Raw genomic sequence first — 16103 nt, forward strand, 5'->3', positions numbered from 1 at the left:
TGTTCCGTAAACACCAATATTAAATTCTCATTCGGATTTGTAGCCTTTTTCTGTGCCTTGAAACATTTCTCTCCCTTGAAACATTTCTCTCCCAAATAGGTTTCTTACTACCCACTTAATGCACCATGTCAGATGATGTTTAGGTTCATTATGTTAGTTTCTATCAATTTTTAATATTCTCTTTGTCACAGTCATTCCTTCTTCACTGCCTCTCAACTTATTTTATTTGGTCTGGTTTTCACTAGAACCAGACATGCATCATATAGCATTTTTGTGTTTCATCATATTCCCTGTCTCTCTCATCATCCAAACAGCCTTGGCTTTGATGCCTCTGTCTTTCCCTCTTATTAGGCTGTACTGAAAGCACTTCTACATTAAAGACCACCATAGGCATTTGTTATTCCTGTTGACCACTACAGAAGAAATACACAGTGATTCAGGTTATTATAAACACAAAGTGAGCAGTCAAAGAACAGTACAGCACAGGAACAGACTCTTCAACCCTATGCTGACGCAGGGTGCCTTTCTAAACTAAAATCCTTTTGTCTCCATGTGATCCACATTTCTCTATTCCTTGCTTACTCATATGTCAAGATGCCTCAAAAAGTTGCTATTGCATCTGTTGCTACCACCATTCTATTGGCAGTGCATTCCAGGCATTTAATACCATGTGTAAAAAAATGCTTGCCCGCACCTCATCTTTAAACTTTCCTCCTCTTACATTAAACCTATACACTAGAGTAACCTCCAACCCTATACAGGGAAAAAGACTCCAACTATCCAATCTTTCCCTGCCCTTCAATTTTGTAATCCTCTATCAAGTCGTCCCTCTGGAGTTCAAGTGAAAACAAATCAAGTTTGTCCAATCTCTTCTTCTAGTTAATACCCTCCAAACCAATCTATACCCTCTCCAAAGGTTCCACACCTCCTGGCAATGTGGCAACCCAGAAATGTATGCAATATTCCAGATATGGTCTTACTAAAGTTCTACATAGCTACAACATGACTTGCCAATTTTTATACTTTGTGCCAACCAATAAAGACAAGTATGCCATATGCTTTCTTGACCACCTTATCCACTTGTATTAGCACTTTCTGGGAACTGCGGACCTGTATGCTGAGATCTCTCTAATGTTAATGAGTCATAGAATCCATACAGCGTGGAAATAGGCCCTTCGGCCCAACAGGTCTACACTGATCCTCTGAAGAGTAACCTACCCAAAACCATTCCCTGGACCTATTACTCTACATTTACTCCTAACTAATGCACCAAATCTAAACATCTCTGAACATTATGAACAATTTAGCATGGCCAATTCACCTGACCTGCACACCTTGGGAAGAAACCCACCAGGAGGAAACCCATGCATACACAGAACATGCAAACTCCACACTGATAGTCGTCAGAGGCTGGAATTGAACCCGGGTCCCTGGCCCTGTGGGGCAGCAGCGCAAACCACTGAGCCACTGTGTACCACCTTCCCCCCCACTCTTCCACCACCAAGTCTTGCCTTATGCTACAAGTTAACAATTTCCATTTTAGTTCTTTTTTTTACATCAATGCATTTTTAAGAAACTCTCAAATCCTTTCCAATTGATCTCATTCTTTAGGGTTTTTTTTTAAAGTGGATCTCTCCGACCAAGCTTTTTGTCATCTTCCCTAATCTCGTGCAACTCTTGTCAAATTTAATTTTTCATTGCCACTGTGATGTACCTTGTAATGTTTAGCACTTTGCAAAGTGCTATGCTGGATCGCTGACACTCTAACCTTGAAACTGGACCTTAAGTTATTTGAAGATAGAAATCTAAATCCAGCTTAGTTGTGCCAATGCACAATGTCTTACCTGGTGGCCAGTTAACATTGCTAGAGAGCTTATCACTGGGTGATTTGGCACTTGGCCAGCCATCTCCAATAGATCCAGGAGGACTGGCCAGAGAGTTCATGGAAATGTCAAAGTGACCAAAAGGAGATTCTTCAAGCAACTTGCCAGAACAAATACTAAGACCACTTGAAGTAGCACCTAGAGAAAGAAAATATGATTGTTTCAAACCTCACTACTAAACAGCGCAGAAAAGAATAAAATGGCAACAGTACACAAAGAATCACAGAGACGTACAGCATGGAAACAGACCCTTCAGTCCAACTTGTCCATGCTGACCAGATATCCTAAATTAATCTAGTCTCATTTGCTACCACTTGGCCTGTATCCCTCTAAATCCTTCCTATTTATAAAACCCACGCAGGTGCCTTTTAAATGTTGTCATTGTACCAGCCTCCACCACTTCCTCTGGCAGCTCATACCATACATGCACCACCCTCTGCAGAAAATTGTCGTCCTTTAGGTCACGTTTATATCTTTTCCCTCTCACCCTAAACCTATGCCCTCTCGTTCTGAATTCCCACACCCCAGGGAAAAGACCTGATCTATTTATCCTATCCATGCTCCTCATGACTTTGTAAACCTCAGTAAGGTCACCCCTCAGCCTACGTGGGTTCAGGGAAAACAGCCTCAGCCTATTCAGCCTCTCCTTAAAGGAATAAAGACACAAAATTCCACAATTCAGAGATTTTCTTAGCAGTCTACTCAAATAACAAAGGACTTACCATTAATATTTTACCTGATTGTGTGTTAGGGAAGCATTGGTGCCTTACCATGTTTGCTGGAGTTTTGATCGAGAGAGGAATTAACAGGAAGGTTCTCTGAAGCAGTCCATTGCTTCAGTCGGGATTGTTGGGATTGTGGCTCTTTCAGGTTAACAATACTGCCGAAATCCAGGGGTACATTCAAGTTTGGATTCAAGCCTAAGGAAGTAAATTGATTTTGTGTGATAATCCAAATGACAGACCCATATATGCAAATGTATGGAGTATTCACAATGCAACCTCTAGGATCCACAAAATCATACATGGCAACCATCATTCCTTCTCGTTTCCAGTGATACATAGATATAGAGGGTGCAGCACTTCACAGACACTTCAAACTTCCATTGAGCCTGACAATTGGGTGTCAGCAGCCATTCTGTCCTGGAGAGACTCACATGGCAGGGGCTGACTTGTCATCAAGGGCGAGACTTTCAAGTTACATCTCAGTCAACCCAAGCAGTTGTGGCAGATTTTCTTCTCTGAAAGCCAGTGGTGAAAATATTAGGGATTTTTTTTTTAAATAGAACAATCTGGTAGATTACGGTCAAGTTTCTCTGGGGTCAGTCCATATTACTAACATTATTAAATTCAATTCCAGAACATGCTGCTGATGGGAATCTGAACTGCCTTTGGTCCGCTATCCAGTTACAGTAAATATCAAAGGGAAACACTAGGTGGCAAGACATTGGGGCATCTTTATTTTTATTCAAATAGTTTTGTAGAAAAAAATATACAAACAGATTATTCACCTCTTGACAAAGACCTTTCTTGAGTGGCAGGCTTCCTTCCTGCATGTTGATGGATGGGTGAGCCTGGTATGTGGTTGCTTGCATTACACAGTGGAGGGCTGAGGAGGTTGTGGTTAGGGCTGTTGTCAGGAAGAAACATTTTGGGTATAGGATATTGTGAGGGCATTGGGGAAAGGTGAGCAGCTTGCGATACTGTCGGATCAGATTGACCTGGACTGGGTTGTGGAAACCCACCTAAAGGGTAGCTGCTGTATGTGTTGAGCGAAGGCGGCTCTTTCGTTTGCAGCTCATGAGGGGTGGGGGGCATGAGGTTCTCCGGGAAGGGCTTCATGGAGGGCTGATGCTGTGGTGGAGGCTGCTGCTTCAGAAGGCTTGTTTCCAGTTGACGGGGGTGTTGCAGCATCTGTTGCATGTTGAGCACACGAGCAGCCTGAACATGTGGGAAGGGAAAAAAAAACAGACATTTAGTGGTCATACATTCCAAGGCCAAGTTAGAATTTGTTGTGAGTCACTTTTATCTCCTCTCCACAGTATATCAGCAACATAAACTTTAATATTCTAAAATTCATAGTGATTTTAGAAATTCAGGTTGGATAGGGATTTTACTTCATTGTCAGAACTCAGTTGCTGCCCCCTTTTAAATAATCAGCTCTACTCAATGTGATGGCAAACTGAACAAGTAATGAGAGTTTCGAAGGATGGAGGGGCAGTATGGGTCAGTGTAGTTTGATATTTTTGACCAGTTCATTCAAAGGAGACAATCTGAAACTGTTTGAGCAAATGTTAAAAGATTCAGATCAAATTCAAGCACAGCATCAACCAACAAACATTCACACATTTGGCAGTGCCTTTGCCACAACCGTCACCACAATCTACATCTGTTACCTCTCCTTTAATGATTCTGGTGTATTCACCACCAACACCACACAGCATCATCCTCATAACAGAGTTTCTACACAGACTGGCAGGGTACAAGCCAGAATTCTACACTAGGGCCCTGGTCTCACGTTTGACCAGGAAACAGAACACTTGTTATATTGTTTCACCGAAATCAATACGAAATTTAATTTCCCACAGGGGCCAGCAGTTATGAGCAATTAAGCTTTCAAGCTCAATCAAGAATATTGTAGAAGACTTTACCTGTTCTTGAGACTGACGCATGGGTCCTGGCGCATTCCTCTGATTCTGTGCCTTCTGTTGCTGAAGCAGCAGTCGCTAATATTAAAAAAGGACATTAAAGTGTAAAATGGCTAACTGATCTCACACTGGACATTGAAAACCTGCTCAATGGCGCAGATTGAACTTGTCACATTCTACAGTTCTGACCTTTGTGAAGATATTGAATTTGTTTGTTCAGGTTCTGGGAAATGGTACCTAACCTAAAGTTAACAAACTCCTTGAAGCTGACGCAGCACTGGATGTAGGCTTTTCTAAAATACTGCAGTGGGGTGATGGTCAGTTGGATAAATTACCTGATGGGCCTAGCCCTGGTCAGATGAATACTATTGTGATACCAGGATCTTGATTTAATATCTACTCCAAAACATGCATAAATGAAAGGACATTTTCAGCATAATTCTACAATGAGCTGGCAGTATTAGATGCAAATAATTTGCTCCTTCCTTTGTCAGCTTTTACCGATGGATGGAGCACTGACTATCTGCAAAAAATGAACTATAGTTTTCATCCTCCCCCAAACTCAATCTGATTCATGCAGGGACATGTCTGTGGTTTCCCACAGTGCCAGGAAGGAAGTGGTGTGGGGAATACAGAAATCCGATCTATTTGGAACGCACTCACTACCCTTTTGCTTGTACATGGGTTGAGTAATTGCACGCTACAGGACAAATTCAAACCTGTTCTATTTGCAGGTATTTTCTTTGGGAGATATTTAGGAAGCATTGTGGTAAGTTTGAGGGAGGGGGGGTAAAGATGCTTTCTCAAAGAAGCCAAACTTGCCATTCATTACCAGAAAGTGGTGAATGTTTTAGGCTGGTTTAGGGGTTGGCAGACACTTCATCGTTACCTTGTCTTTCAATCTCCTCTTGGCCCAAATATCCAACTTCATAAATATCCATCTGAGAGATGTTGTATTATGCCTTATTAAAATGTCAGCAAATAATTTGAATCCAGGTTGCATTTCAGCATGGGGAACCCTGCCGTTAGGTAATACAAGCAACTTCCAGCTGGGATATTGACAGCAATCAGAAGGAACCAGACTAATGTAACTATAACAGTAATCCTACCCATGCCCTGATTGAGATCAGCTGTTCTAGCAAATATTAGGGATAGAATTTATGATTTTCAGGTTAAATTGCTCTGCTACTTGAACTACAATTCTTAACATACTGAAGCAAGAGTCAGCCTGACTTCAAAACGTGTTCATTGCTATCCTAGTTCAATACAGACACTGGTTTGCTCTTTCCTTTTCATAACCCATCACATTACTGCAGAAGACCAGTCCTGCTCTCGATTATCTCTTGAGCAAGATCTTAAAGGGAGCATTTCATACAATATTCTCATTATTCTGCCAATCAACTTAATAAATAGTGAAATATAGAACACAATGTTCAGCAAAGGGCTCAACAAGATTTTGCATGACAGACTGGTTAGTAAGGTTAGATCACATGGGATCCGGGGAAGATAGCCAAATGGATACAAAATTGGCTTGACAGTGTGTGGTGGTACAAGGTTGCCTTTTGGATTGGAGACCTGAGCCCAGTGGTATGCCACAAGGATTGGTGTTGGGCTCACTGCTTTTTGTCATTTATATAAATGATTTGGATGGGAATACAGAAGAAATGGCTCATAGGTTTGGCGATGACACCAAAATAGGTGGTGCAGTGGACAATGAAGAATATTAGCTGAGTACAACAGTCCTTAATCAGATGACCCAATGGGTAGGAGATGGGGCTTAATTTAGATAAATGTGAGGTGTTGCATTTTGGAAAAACAAAGCAGAGCAGCAATTAACGTTAGAGACCCGGGGAGTCTTGGCTAACAAAGAGACCTAGCGGCACAGATTCCTTGAAAGTGCAGTTGCAGATAGACAGAGTGGTGAAGGCAGCATTTGGCACCCTTGCCTTCATTGATCAAAATACTGAGTAAATGAGTTGGGAAGTCATGTTAAAGCTGCATAGGACATTGGCGAAGCCACTTTAGAATACTGCAAGCAATTCTGGTCACCCTTCAATAGAAAGGATGTTGTTAAACTTGAAAGGGTGCAGAAAAGATTTAATGTTATCAGAACTGGAGGGTTTGAGTTATAGAGAGAAGCTGAGTATGCTGGGGCTCTTTACCCTGAAGAGTTGGAGCCTGAGCGGTGACCTTATAGAAGTCTATAAAATCAGAAAGCATGAGTAACAAAGGATAGGGGAGTCCACAACTAGAGGCTTAAGGATAAGGGAGAAAGATTTTAAAAAGACCTGATGGGCAACTTTTACATGCAGAGAAAGGAATAAGCGCCAGAGGAAGTGGTGGTGGTGGGTGCAATTACAACATTTAAAAAGACATCTGGATGGGTATATGAATAGGAAGGGTTAAGAGGGATTTTGGCCAAATGCTAGCATATGGGGCTAGGATCAAATTGGGATGCCTGGTCGCCATGGACGAGTTGGACGGAAGGGTCTGTTTCCATGCTGTATGACTATGACTCTAGAAATCATACAAATAAACTGCTGCTGTACCTGTAGCTGGGAGATCTGTGAAAGTTGAGACAGTTGGTTCAACTGGGAGAGCTGGTTCAGCATGGCTACCTGCTGGGGGCCAAAATTTAATAGTGCAGTGTTTAGGCTCCCATTAGCTGTTGCATACTTCAGTAATGATGCTGGAACCTTTAAGAGAATAGAAATTTTTTTCATTTAACGGGCCACTCAAATTCAAACAAACATTCTTTAAACATTCAGCTGTTCTGCCTGGTTGTTAATTTTTCTCCAGGCCAAAGCTAAATGTTAGCAGTTGGTGGCCTCTTCTCATATTTGGAAACTTGTAATAAAGAGAGCCACATTTTGTATGGTTGGAGAATTATATTCAAAAAGATAAATCATTCCCACAGTTTGCTGCAACTCGACTCTAGCATGAGCTGGGGTGACTTGTTTCTTCCCCTCCCCATCACACAATGCAGATATTAACAGATTGCCACATGTTTGCTTTGGGTATGCAGTTGCATCCAATTATTACACATATTGTCAACAGTGCGCCATTACCAGAAATGTCTTTACATCAGGTGGGGTAGCACATTCCTGTCCCAACAAACTGATATCAGTAACAAAAGTTTTGTTTTGCATTTGTTTTACTACAGCGTACAAACCTGCATTTCAGAACGAAAAACAGAGAATGTAGAGAAAATATTGCACCCCAAACATGCAACTGCCCCTCACCAGAGCCATCATCCTGGGGTAAGCACAGACAAGAGCAATGATACTGATACATGAAGTCTTGTGGTGCCCATTATTTAAAATATAGCTCAAGTGATAGAAATAAAAGCACACTCTGCTTTGTTAATTGAGGATATTCTTCCCATGCCCCTGTCCACCTCAACAACAACCTCATCCCGATTATTTAAAATAAATTGCACTGAGATATCATAGCACCTTCCTTGCAGCGAATAACATGAATAATTAAGGGCACTAGCTCACCACATGCCAAGAATGAAGATGAAAAAACTCCAAATGGCCAAACACTTGTTGCTCCTGGTTAAGTCAAAGAACAAAAAGGGGTTCGGGGAAACTTTGAACAGCAAAGAAAATCACAAATATTTGTGTACCTGAGGGGATAATAATGGAGGAGGCACTTGAGCGCGGAGATTAGGCTGAGATGAGTTAAGAGGTTGTGCTGGAGGCTGTTGCATGCCCCTGGCTTGTGCTGCTGCATTGCTACCGCCAAATATATTAGGATTGCCATTCTGTAAATGAGAGCACAAGCAGCAGAGGAAAGATCCATGATTTCAAATACACCACAGCTTAATTGCAGAATATTCAACATGTACCACATCAACAGTCTGCTGCCAGTTCCATTTCTTTCTGCTTTAAGCTAAACCATCAGCTCCTGTACATTTGTAAGACTGGTCACATCTTTTTAAAATGAACCCAACCATCCATGAAGACCCATTTGTGTTGAGACTGTTCTTTCAATCAACCAGGACCAACTTGCCACTTTCTGCAAACATTACAAAGACTCAATATACTCAGTAGTAATTTCAACACATTTTATTTCAACTTCAGCTCAACTGTGACGATAGCAGGTGACGAGACATGAATTAACCCATCTTACCCATTCTACAAAGATAAAGTTCCTTTCCTTATGGAGGAAGTGTTTATTATTCTTAGCTTTATTGCACTTCTAACTGTAAGTACTTAAGACAGTTTCACTTTTCAAATAGATCAAGTGTTGTTGCACTCAACTAGCCAGTAATCTATGTACAAAATAAGAAAAAGATATCAGGACTGTACTGTTATTCATAGCTGATAGATATTCTAATAGTCACTCATAAATGATCTTTATCAAAGGATATGTAACATATAACAGATGTAGTAACTGCTTTTGGTGAGGAGCAACGACACATGTACCCAGTATGTGGTCTGAATAGAAACATGGAGAAGTCCATAAAAAAGGTTCAAAAGGCAAGTTGACAAATATTCAACTAAAAAGCAAGGGTATATAAAGAGGCCAGGATGATGAGATTAAGGAGGCATTTTCTGCACTGTTACATTCTACTTTCGCTTGCTTATTTGTGCCATCGTTTCTTAAAAGCAGGATAAAGCGTCAGAGCTGAAATGAGAAAGGTTTCCAGAATTCAAGGGAAATGTCCAAGGCCAAAATATAAGTATCTCATAGTAGCACCACCAGACACTGCTTGTTTTCTGATTGGGATAATTAAGATAGGGTGAGAAGAGGCAGAAGAAAGATGAAGCAAAAATAAAAGAGAGCAAAATATTGAGAACAATCCTGAATATGCCGCCAAAATGAATGTTATCACTCTCACATTACAATTGACACCATGCACACAGCAGGTCGTGAACAGACTCACCTGTCTAACAGAATTCAAGTTTTGAATGCCCAGCCCCATTGAGCCAAAGGCCTGATTAGGTAGTGCACTGTTTGAAGGGGGAAGCTTCACGCTTGGTGCGGACATGTACGATATGTTTTGGGGCTCTTCTGCTATAATGCCATCTTGATTGGACAGAGACAAAGACAGCTGGGCAGGGGAAGTGGGTTTGGAAAAAGCACACAATGGAAAACCCATCAGCAGCAGAAAGGCAGACATGGCAGGAACAAGAGAAGAGACGAAGGGTTAGCATCTATTTGAAGTCCACAAGCAGAGTTAAATGGCCTGCTACCAACAGGTGTCCATCATGCAAAAACAAGTCACATTACTACAAATATTGAGTAGTATTACCAGATGCAGTGTACAAAGTGAATGCAGCCACACTGTGATGAAAAACACTTCAGCATGATAATGAATTGAGAATCACAGCATTGCTTTGATATAAGACAATGGCCCTTCTTCCAAATCCCAGTAACACAAATTCCTAGTTTCAAAAGCAGGAAAAAGTAAAGTCACCATGAAGGACTGGAGATTTATTATCAGTGGCCATGTTTACTTAATACTAGGGTCTTTCTATCCATGTGGAATCTAGTAAGAGGTAGTAATGGTCCATTATCAAAAATCAGAATCGATTCAGCCTCATGTCTTACTTTTTTTGCCACTTGTATCTGCAAAATTAGCTAGAAGTGATAAAAAGGCACCCATCTGTTATAACACATAACCAGAAATGGAAAGAATACTAACCTTATCATAGTAAGGATTGCGTTCCATGGAAGACTCTTTGGAAATAGGAGGACGAGAAGCATGTCCTTTGCCTATAATGCCATTATATTCTCCAATGTTCATGCCATGCTTGTCCATTTCCATTCTTTTATCTCTCAACACACCTGGAAAGGTAGGAGTCAGGCAGGTTTTATTAAACATGGTCAATGAACAAAGACTCCATTCAGGATGGAAAATTACTGTGTGAAAAAGATGTTAAGGAGAATTTTATAGCAATAGCAGCTTACCAATAGGTATGTCCATCTTATTGCTCTTGGTTTCTTCAGCAGACTCCCTCTGTAACATGCAGAAACCACCTTAAATATTCACAATTCTCTGCATTCAGATATATTCACATTACTATCAATTGTAAGCCCAAAAAGTTTTTTTTTCCCAATCCTATATGTTGGCCCACTTCAACCAGATTTAACAATAAGGTCACTTTTTTCAGTCAAAAAATGCAATGGTAGATGAGTGGATGTTAATGGTAGCAAAGGGCAACTTTGAGTTGTATACCTTAATTTGATGAGATAATTTTATTAAGAAGCATGGTTATTCATCTCTGCTGAGAAACAAGCACTGCACTCAGTGAAAGACTGATAGCAAAGGCAGAAGTACTCTGGATCTTAGCAAATGAGCAAGGTTTCACAAAAGAGGTTAAAGAAATGATGAACACTGGCTTTTAATAGTTAGCAAAACAGTACTTAGTAAGAATTTAGACTCTGTATTACAGCATCAGTAATAAAAATATGCAGTTCAGCTCCACCATGAGTGAGAAATGACAGAGTTCCTGCAAAAATATCACATTCTTAAATACCATTCTTGTCATAAACACTTCAGAATCCTAAAACACTTATGCCATTATCAGACCGCAGGACAGAACTAAAATCAACATTCTTGCTTTGACAGAAATCAGGTTCTCTTCACCAAATTAATTTGAATTAAGGCATCGGAATAGAAATAACATCAGATACATTTTCCTGACCCCACTCTATCCTAGAGAGAAAACTCCAGCTCTGGCCAGAGTCATTAGTGATTAGAACAAGGCCCAATCCATTGTATTCAGTCTGCATATCAAAGAGATGGGAGAGAGAATAAAAGTTCATGATCAATTGTACTTACAGGAAATCCAATGTTAGAGAATTGCTTCATTAATTGATTCATCCACATATCATCTTGTTTGTTTCCCCCTTTTATCATGCCCTAAAATGAAAAGAACTAATCAGGAGACACAATGGGAATGGCTAAACCAGAACACACCAGATTCAAAAGCCAAATCCTTGTAAAAACAAGTTTGCTTCATGACTCTGGCACCCATCACATACATAACCTGATGTTATTTTACAGCGACTTAGATACAAAATGTGCACTGTTTTTGTTCATAACTTGCTCACCTGTTTCTCCTCTCTGCATCACACCCATACCTGAGACCAAGCTGGACATTCAGAAGTGGGTGGACATGATATGTGGCACTTTGCAGTAATCCCCTATCATGTTGCACTGCACAATCTGAAGGATATAATCCCAGAGAGGGACCACAAGTAAAGCACTGAAAGCACCAAAGCATAACTCCTCAAAATATGATTTTTGATTAAATCATCAGGGCAGTATCATTTATAGCAATATACTGGCATTTGCAGTAGCTTTTCTAATTTGATATTAAACAAATGGCAACTTCATTATTTCATACTTTTTACAGTTAACACCATAAATTTATGTTCAATGTTTTAGGACACAAGAAATAAAAACACGATCATAGAGACTGCTCCACCCCTCAATAATCGTATGGTTGATATGGGTTTCAACATCATTTTGCCATTTACATCCATTATTTCTTTCCTGGAGATAGAAGTCTGTGTTTAATTCAGCCTTGAAGATACTCAACAATGGAGCATCCATATCCTTCTGGGAGAGAGAAATTCAAAGATTCAGAACTCTGACTGAAGTAATACTGTATTTCATCTAAGCCCCAAACTAGTCCCTTTTCTTGAGACAGCACTCTGTGCTCAGGCAAGACCACCAAACTATATTAGCCTGCCAAGCCACATCAGAATCCTTTATATTTCAGAGAAAGTATTTTCTTTGACGGTCCAAAGAATATTAACCAAATTTATTCAGCCTCTCTTCATCTGACTGCACACTCACCCCAGGGACTGATCTAGTGAAGCTTCATTGCACTGCCTTGCATGCAAGTATGCCTTCCCTTAAATACAGAGACCAAGACTGCAACAACTCCAGGATCACATTATACTACCAAAATCTAATGAGTACTGAAAGATGTGCGCATGGTTAGTTGGTGAGTACTTTAAAATAGGAGAGGCAATAACACTATATACATCTTTGAAGTCCGTGACACAGGTGTAAGCAACATATTTGCCAAAAATCTCTACCTTTTGAGCCATCTTTTTTGATGTCCAGTTTGAAGAGGAGGTGCTATCCTGTGAGATGTTGCTGTTCCACATCACAGACTCTCCCTCTTCTTCCTCCCAGCTGGAGTGACGGGTTCCTGGCACCGATGCTTCCTCATCACCCCAGCCATCTTGCATAGGTTTGGGCACTGTAAAGAACAGATGACTGATTTCAACTACTGAGAAAACGGTGGTCTGAATTTATCCTTCACTCTCATTGAGAGCAAAGCCTGTGAACATTTCTGAACAATGTTGTTCTGGTTTGAACTGACACAATAATGTTTTCCATAACTTATTTACAACATTTGCAGACGTTAAACATTAGAATGGAAGGCCCAACTACAACCCAAGACTTGCCATAATGTACCTTGGAAGAATAGTCTTGTAATTCTGCACAGGAAGAATAATGTGCATTTTTACATATATTCATTTTCCCAACATCAATTATAAGCTGAAGTACATGAGATGATTGCAATGGCGACAAGATGGACAACAAGAAGGGAGAAAAATAAAACTGACTTTATGATTTTACTAGTTGCCTAATTCAGACTTGACATTTGTAGCACCTTGACAACATGCAACGCAAAGATAAGTTTCAACACAAAGACTCTCATCACTGGACAAACATAAGTATGGTTAAGGATTCAAAAGTAATTTAGAGCATTTTGTAAAGAGCTGAAAACGTGTTGCTGGAAAAGAGCAGCAGGTCAGGCAACATCCAAGGAGCAGGAGAATCGATGTTTCGAGCATAAGCACTTCTTTAGGAATTTTGTAAAGAGTCAAGACATCTGCATCAAATGTTCAGAACATAACCTATGCAATTGGCAAAAGAGGATTTATGAGATGGAGGATGGTATATGTTAATTTAATGAATGTTAAGGTTTAATGCTACACGTAATAAATTAAACTTGTGGTGGAACTTATTACTCAAAGCCCCAACGCAAAATGAATCATGTCTACTCTCAAAGTATGCACCCACTTGAAATGACAAAGTATTAAGAGCTTTACCAGGTCTATTTGGAGGTGGTGGGGCAGCTGGGGTGTTACCCCATCCAGAGGTACCAGCATTGTCATTAACCGGCTCTCTCCAGCTGGTTCCTGTATCCATGGGTTGACCCCAGGCTGCAGTTCCATTGTCCACTGTTGCAGTTAGAGCTGGTGGCTCTCCCCAAGTGGATTCAGTGTTTGTCTGAACGTTGCAAGGGTCTCCCCAACCTTTATTAAACACAAAATAAAAAGCAAAGAAAAGGGGCTCAGGTGATATTCTTGTCAACACAAGCTGCTCTGATGCTTTGGTGCTAAAATTAAGTTGTACTTTTTATTTGGGGGAGGAGGTGGCAGATTTGGAAGTCAAACTATGCAAACACTTATGGAGTCACTAAATACCTCTCAACTGAAGTACATAAAGTACGCATTCCTGAAAGGAAGAAGAATCGAGAAAAGGGGAAAAAGCATCCATGGCTCAACAAAGAAGAGAAGGATAACAATGACAAGAACTAGGACATTTCATAGTGCAAAAGTTATTGGCACTTGGAGGATTGGGAAAACTTTAAATGTCAGCAAAAGGATTACTAAAAAGAAATCAAAAGAGCTAGGATGAACTTTAAAAAGAAACTAGTAGAAAACATGAGCACTGATATCAACAGCTTCTGTAAGTATACAAGGAGGAAGAGAATAGTGAAAGTTAAGGTTGGCTCTTTATAGGGCAAAAATGGAGAGTTAATAATGGGAAATTCCAAACTGGCAGAGGCACTAAACCAATAGGTCATCTGTTTTCATAGTGGAAGATAATTTCTTCCCAGAAGCTGCAGTTACTGAGGAACTGTGAAATAACTAGGGAGAAGGTATTAAGTACACCTTTGGGATTAAAGACAGTTATATCCCTGGGGCCTGATAGTCTGCACAGTCGGGTATTAAAGGAGGTGGCAACAAACATAGCTGATGCATTAGTTAGGATTTTCCAAAATTCCCTGGATTCTGGAAGGATATCAATGGATTTGGAATATATTAATGTGACACCTTTATTCATTAAAGGAGGTAGACAAGAATTGGGAAACTAGAGACCAACAATTAGTTTGGCCTCTGGAGTGGGAAGTTGGAGTCAATGACAGGATATAATTGAACACTTAAGAGTCATAGAGATGTACAGCATGGAAACAGACCCTTCAGATCAACTCGTCCATGCCAATCAGATATCCCAACCCAATCTAGTCTCACCTGCCAGTAACCAGCCCCTATTCCTCCAAACCCTTCCTATTCATGTACCCATCCAAATGCCTCTGAAATGTTACAATTGTACCAGCCTCCACCACTTCCTCTGGCAGTTCATTCCATACACGTATCACCCTCTGCGTGAAAAAGTTGCCCCTTAGGTCTCTTATTTCTTTCCCCTCTCACCCTAAACCTATGCCCTCTGGTTCTGGACTCCCCAACCCCAGGGAAAGGACTGTCTATTTACCCTATCCATGCCCCTAATGATTTTGTAAACCTCTATAATGTCACCCCTCAGCCTCCGAAGCTCCAGGGAAAACAGCCCCTGTTCAGCCTCCCCCTATAGATCAGATCCTCCAACCCTGGCAACATCCTTGTAAATCTTTTCTGAACCCTTTCAAGTTTCACAACATCTTTCCGATAGGAAGGAGACCAGAATTGCACGCAATATTCCAACAGTGGCCGAACCAATGTCCTGTACAGTCGCATCGTGACTTCCCAACTCCTATACTCAATACTCAGACCAATAAAGGAAAGCATACCAAACGACACCTTCACTATCCTATCTACCTGCACTCCAAGGTCTCTTTGTTCAGCAACACTCCCTAGGACCTTACCATTAAGTGTAATAAGTCCTGCTAAGATTTGCTTTCCCAAAATGCAGCACCTCACATTTAACTGAACTCCATTTGCCACTCTTCAGCCCATTGGCCCATCTGGTCAAGATCCCATTGTAATCAGAGGTAACCCTCTTTGCTGTCCACTACAACTCCAATTTTGGTGTCATCTGCAAACTTACTAACTATACCTCCTCTTATGCTCGCATCCAAATCATTTATGTAAATGACAAAAAGTAGAAGACTCAGCACCAATCCTTGTGGCACTCCACTGGTCACAGGCCTCAAGTCTGAAGAGCAACCCTCCATCACCACACTCCGTCTTCTATCTTTGAGCCCACCCCACAGCTCACCAATTGGATAAACAACATACTGAGGAACCTGCAAAAAAAATGGACAGAACCAGGTTTGACCTACAAAGAATGAAATCTGACAGCAACAACACCCCCAGATTCTATGGACTACCTAAAGTGCACAAACCAGACATCCCACTCAGACCCATAGTATCATTACCAGGGACACCATCACACAAACTGGCTAAAGAACTACAGCAGAAACTGAAACACCTGATTAGCCGATCCAGATATTCTAAACAATCAACATAGGAATTCTTGGACATGATCAGAAATATACACATAGATAAGGAAGAAACCATGGTCTCATTCG

General features: G+C 40.7%; 1 protein-coding gene across 8 annotated transcripts in view; it reads right to left on the minus strand.

Moving 5' to 3' along the window:
- LOC132825456 (trinucleotide repeat-containing gene 6A protein-like) overlaps positions 1-16103 on the minus strand; it is a 190518-nt gene that overhangs the window by 22397 nt on the left and 152018 nt on the right. For 2 of the 8 annotated variants that reach the window (XM_060840747.1, XM_060840745.1), the window contains 12 exons: positions 13618-13824; positions 12592-12758; positions 11324-11404; positions 10450-10498; positions 10184-10326; positions 9422-9589; positions 8159-8296; positions 7080-7226; positions 4534-4608; positions 3628-3823; positions 2654-2803; positions 1845-2021 (listed from right to left, as the gene is read on the minus strand). In XM_060840747.1, coding sequence (XP_060696730.1) covers positions 1845-2021; positions 2654-2803; positions 3628-3823; positions 4534-4608; positions 7080-7226; positions 8159-8296; positions 9422-9589; positions 10184-10326; positions 10450-10498; positions 11324-11404; positions 12592-12758; positions 13618-13824 — 1698 coding nt within the window. Of the gene's footprint in view, positions 1-1844; positions 2022-2653; positions 2804-3393; positions 3824-4533; positions 4609-7079; positions 7227-8158; positions 8297-9421; positions 9590-10183; positions 10327-10449; positions 10499-11323; positions 11405-12591; positions 12759-13617; positions 13825-16103 lie in introns of all 8 variants that reach the window. The other 6 variants (XM_060840741.1, XM_060840740.1, XM_060840748.1 and 3 more) reach the window with 4 other exon arrangements.

This window comes from Hemiscyllium ocellatum, chromosome 20 (genome assembly GCF_020745735.1).
Source record: "Hemiscyllium ocellatum isolate sHemOce1 chromosome 20, sHemOce1.pat.X.cur, whole genome shotgun sequence".
NCBI lineage: Eukaryota > Metazoa > Chordata > Chondrichthyes > Orectolobiformes > Hemiscylliidae > Hemiscyllium > Hemiscyllium ocellatum.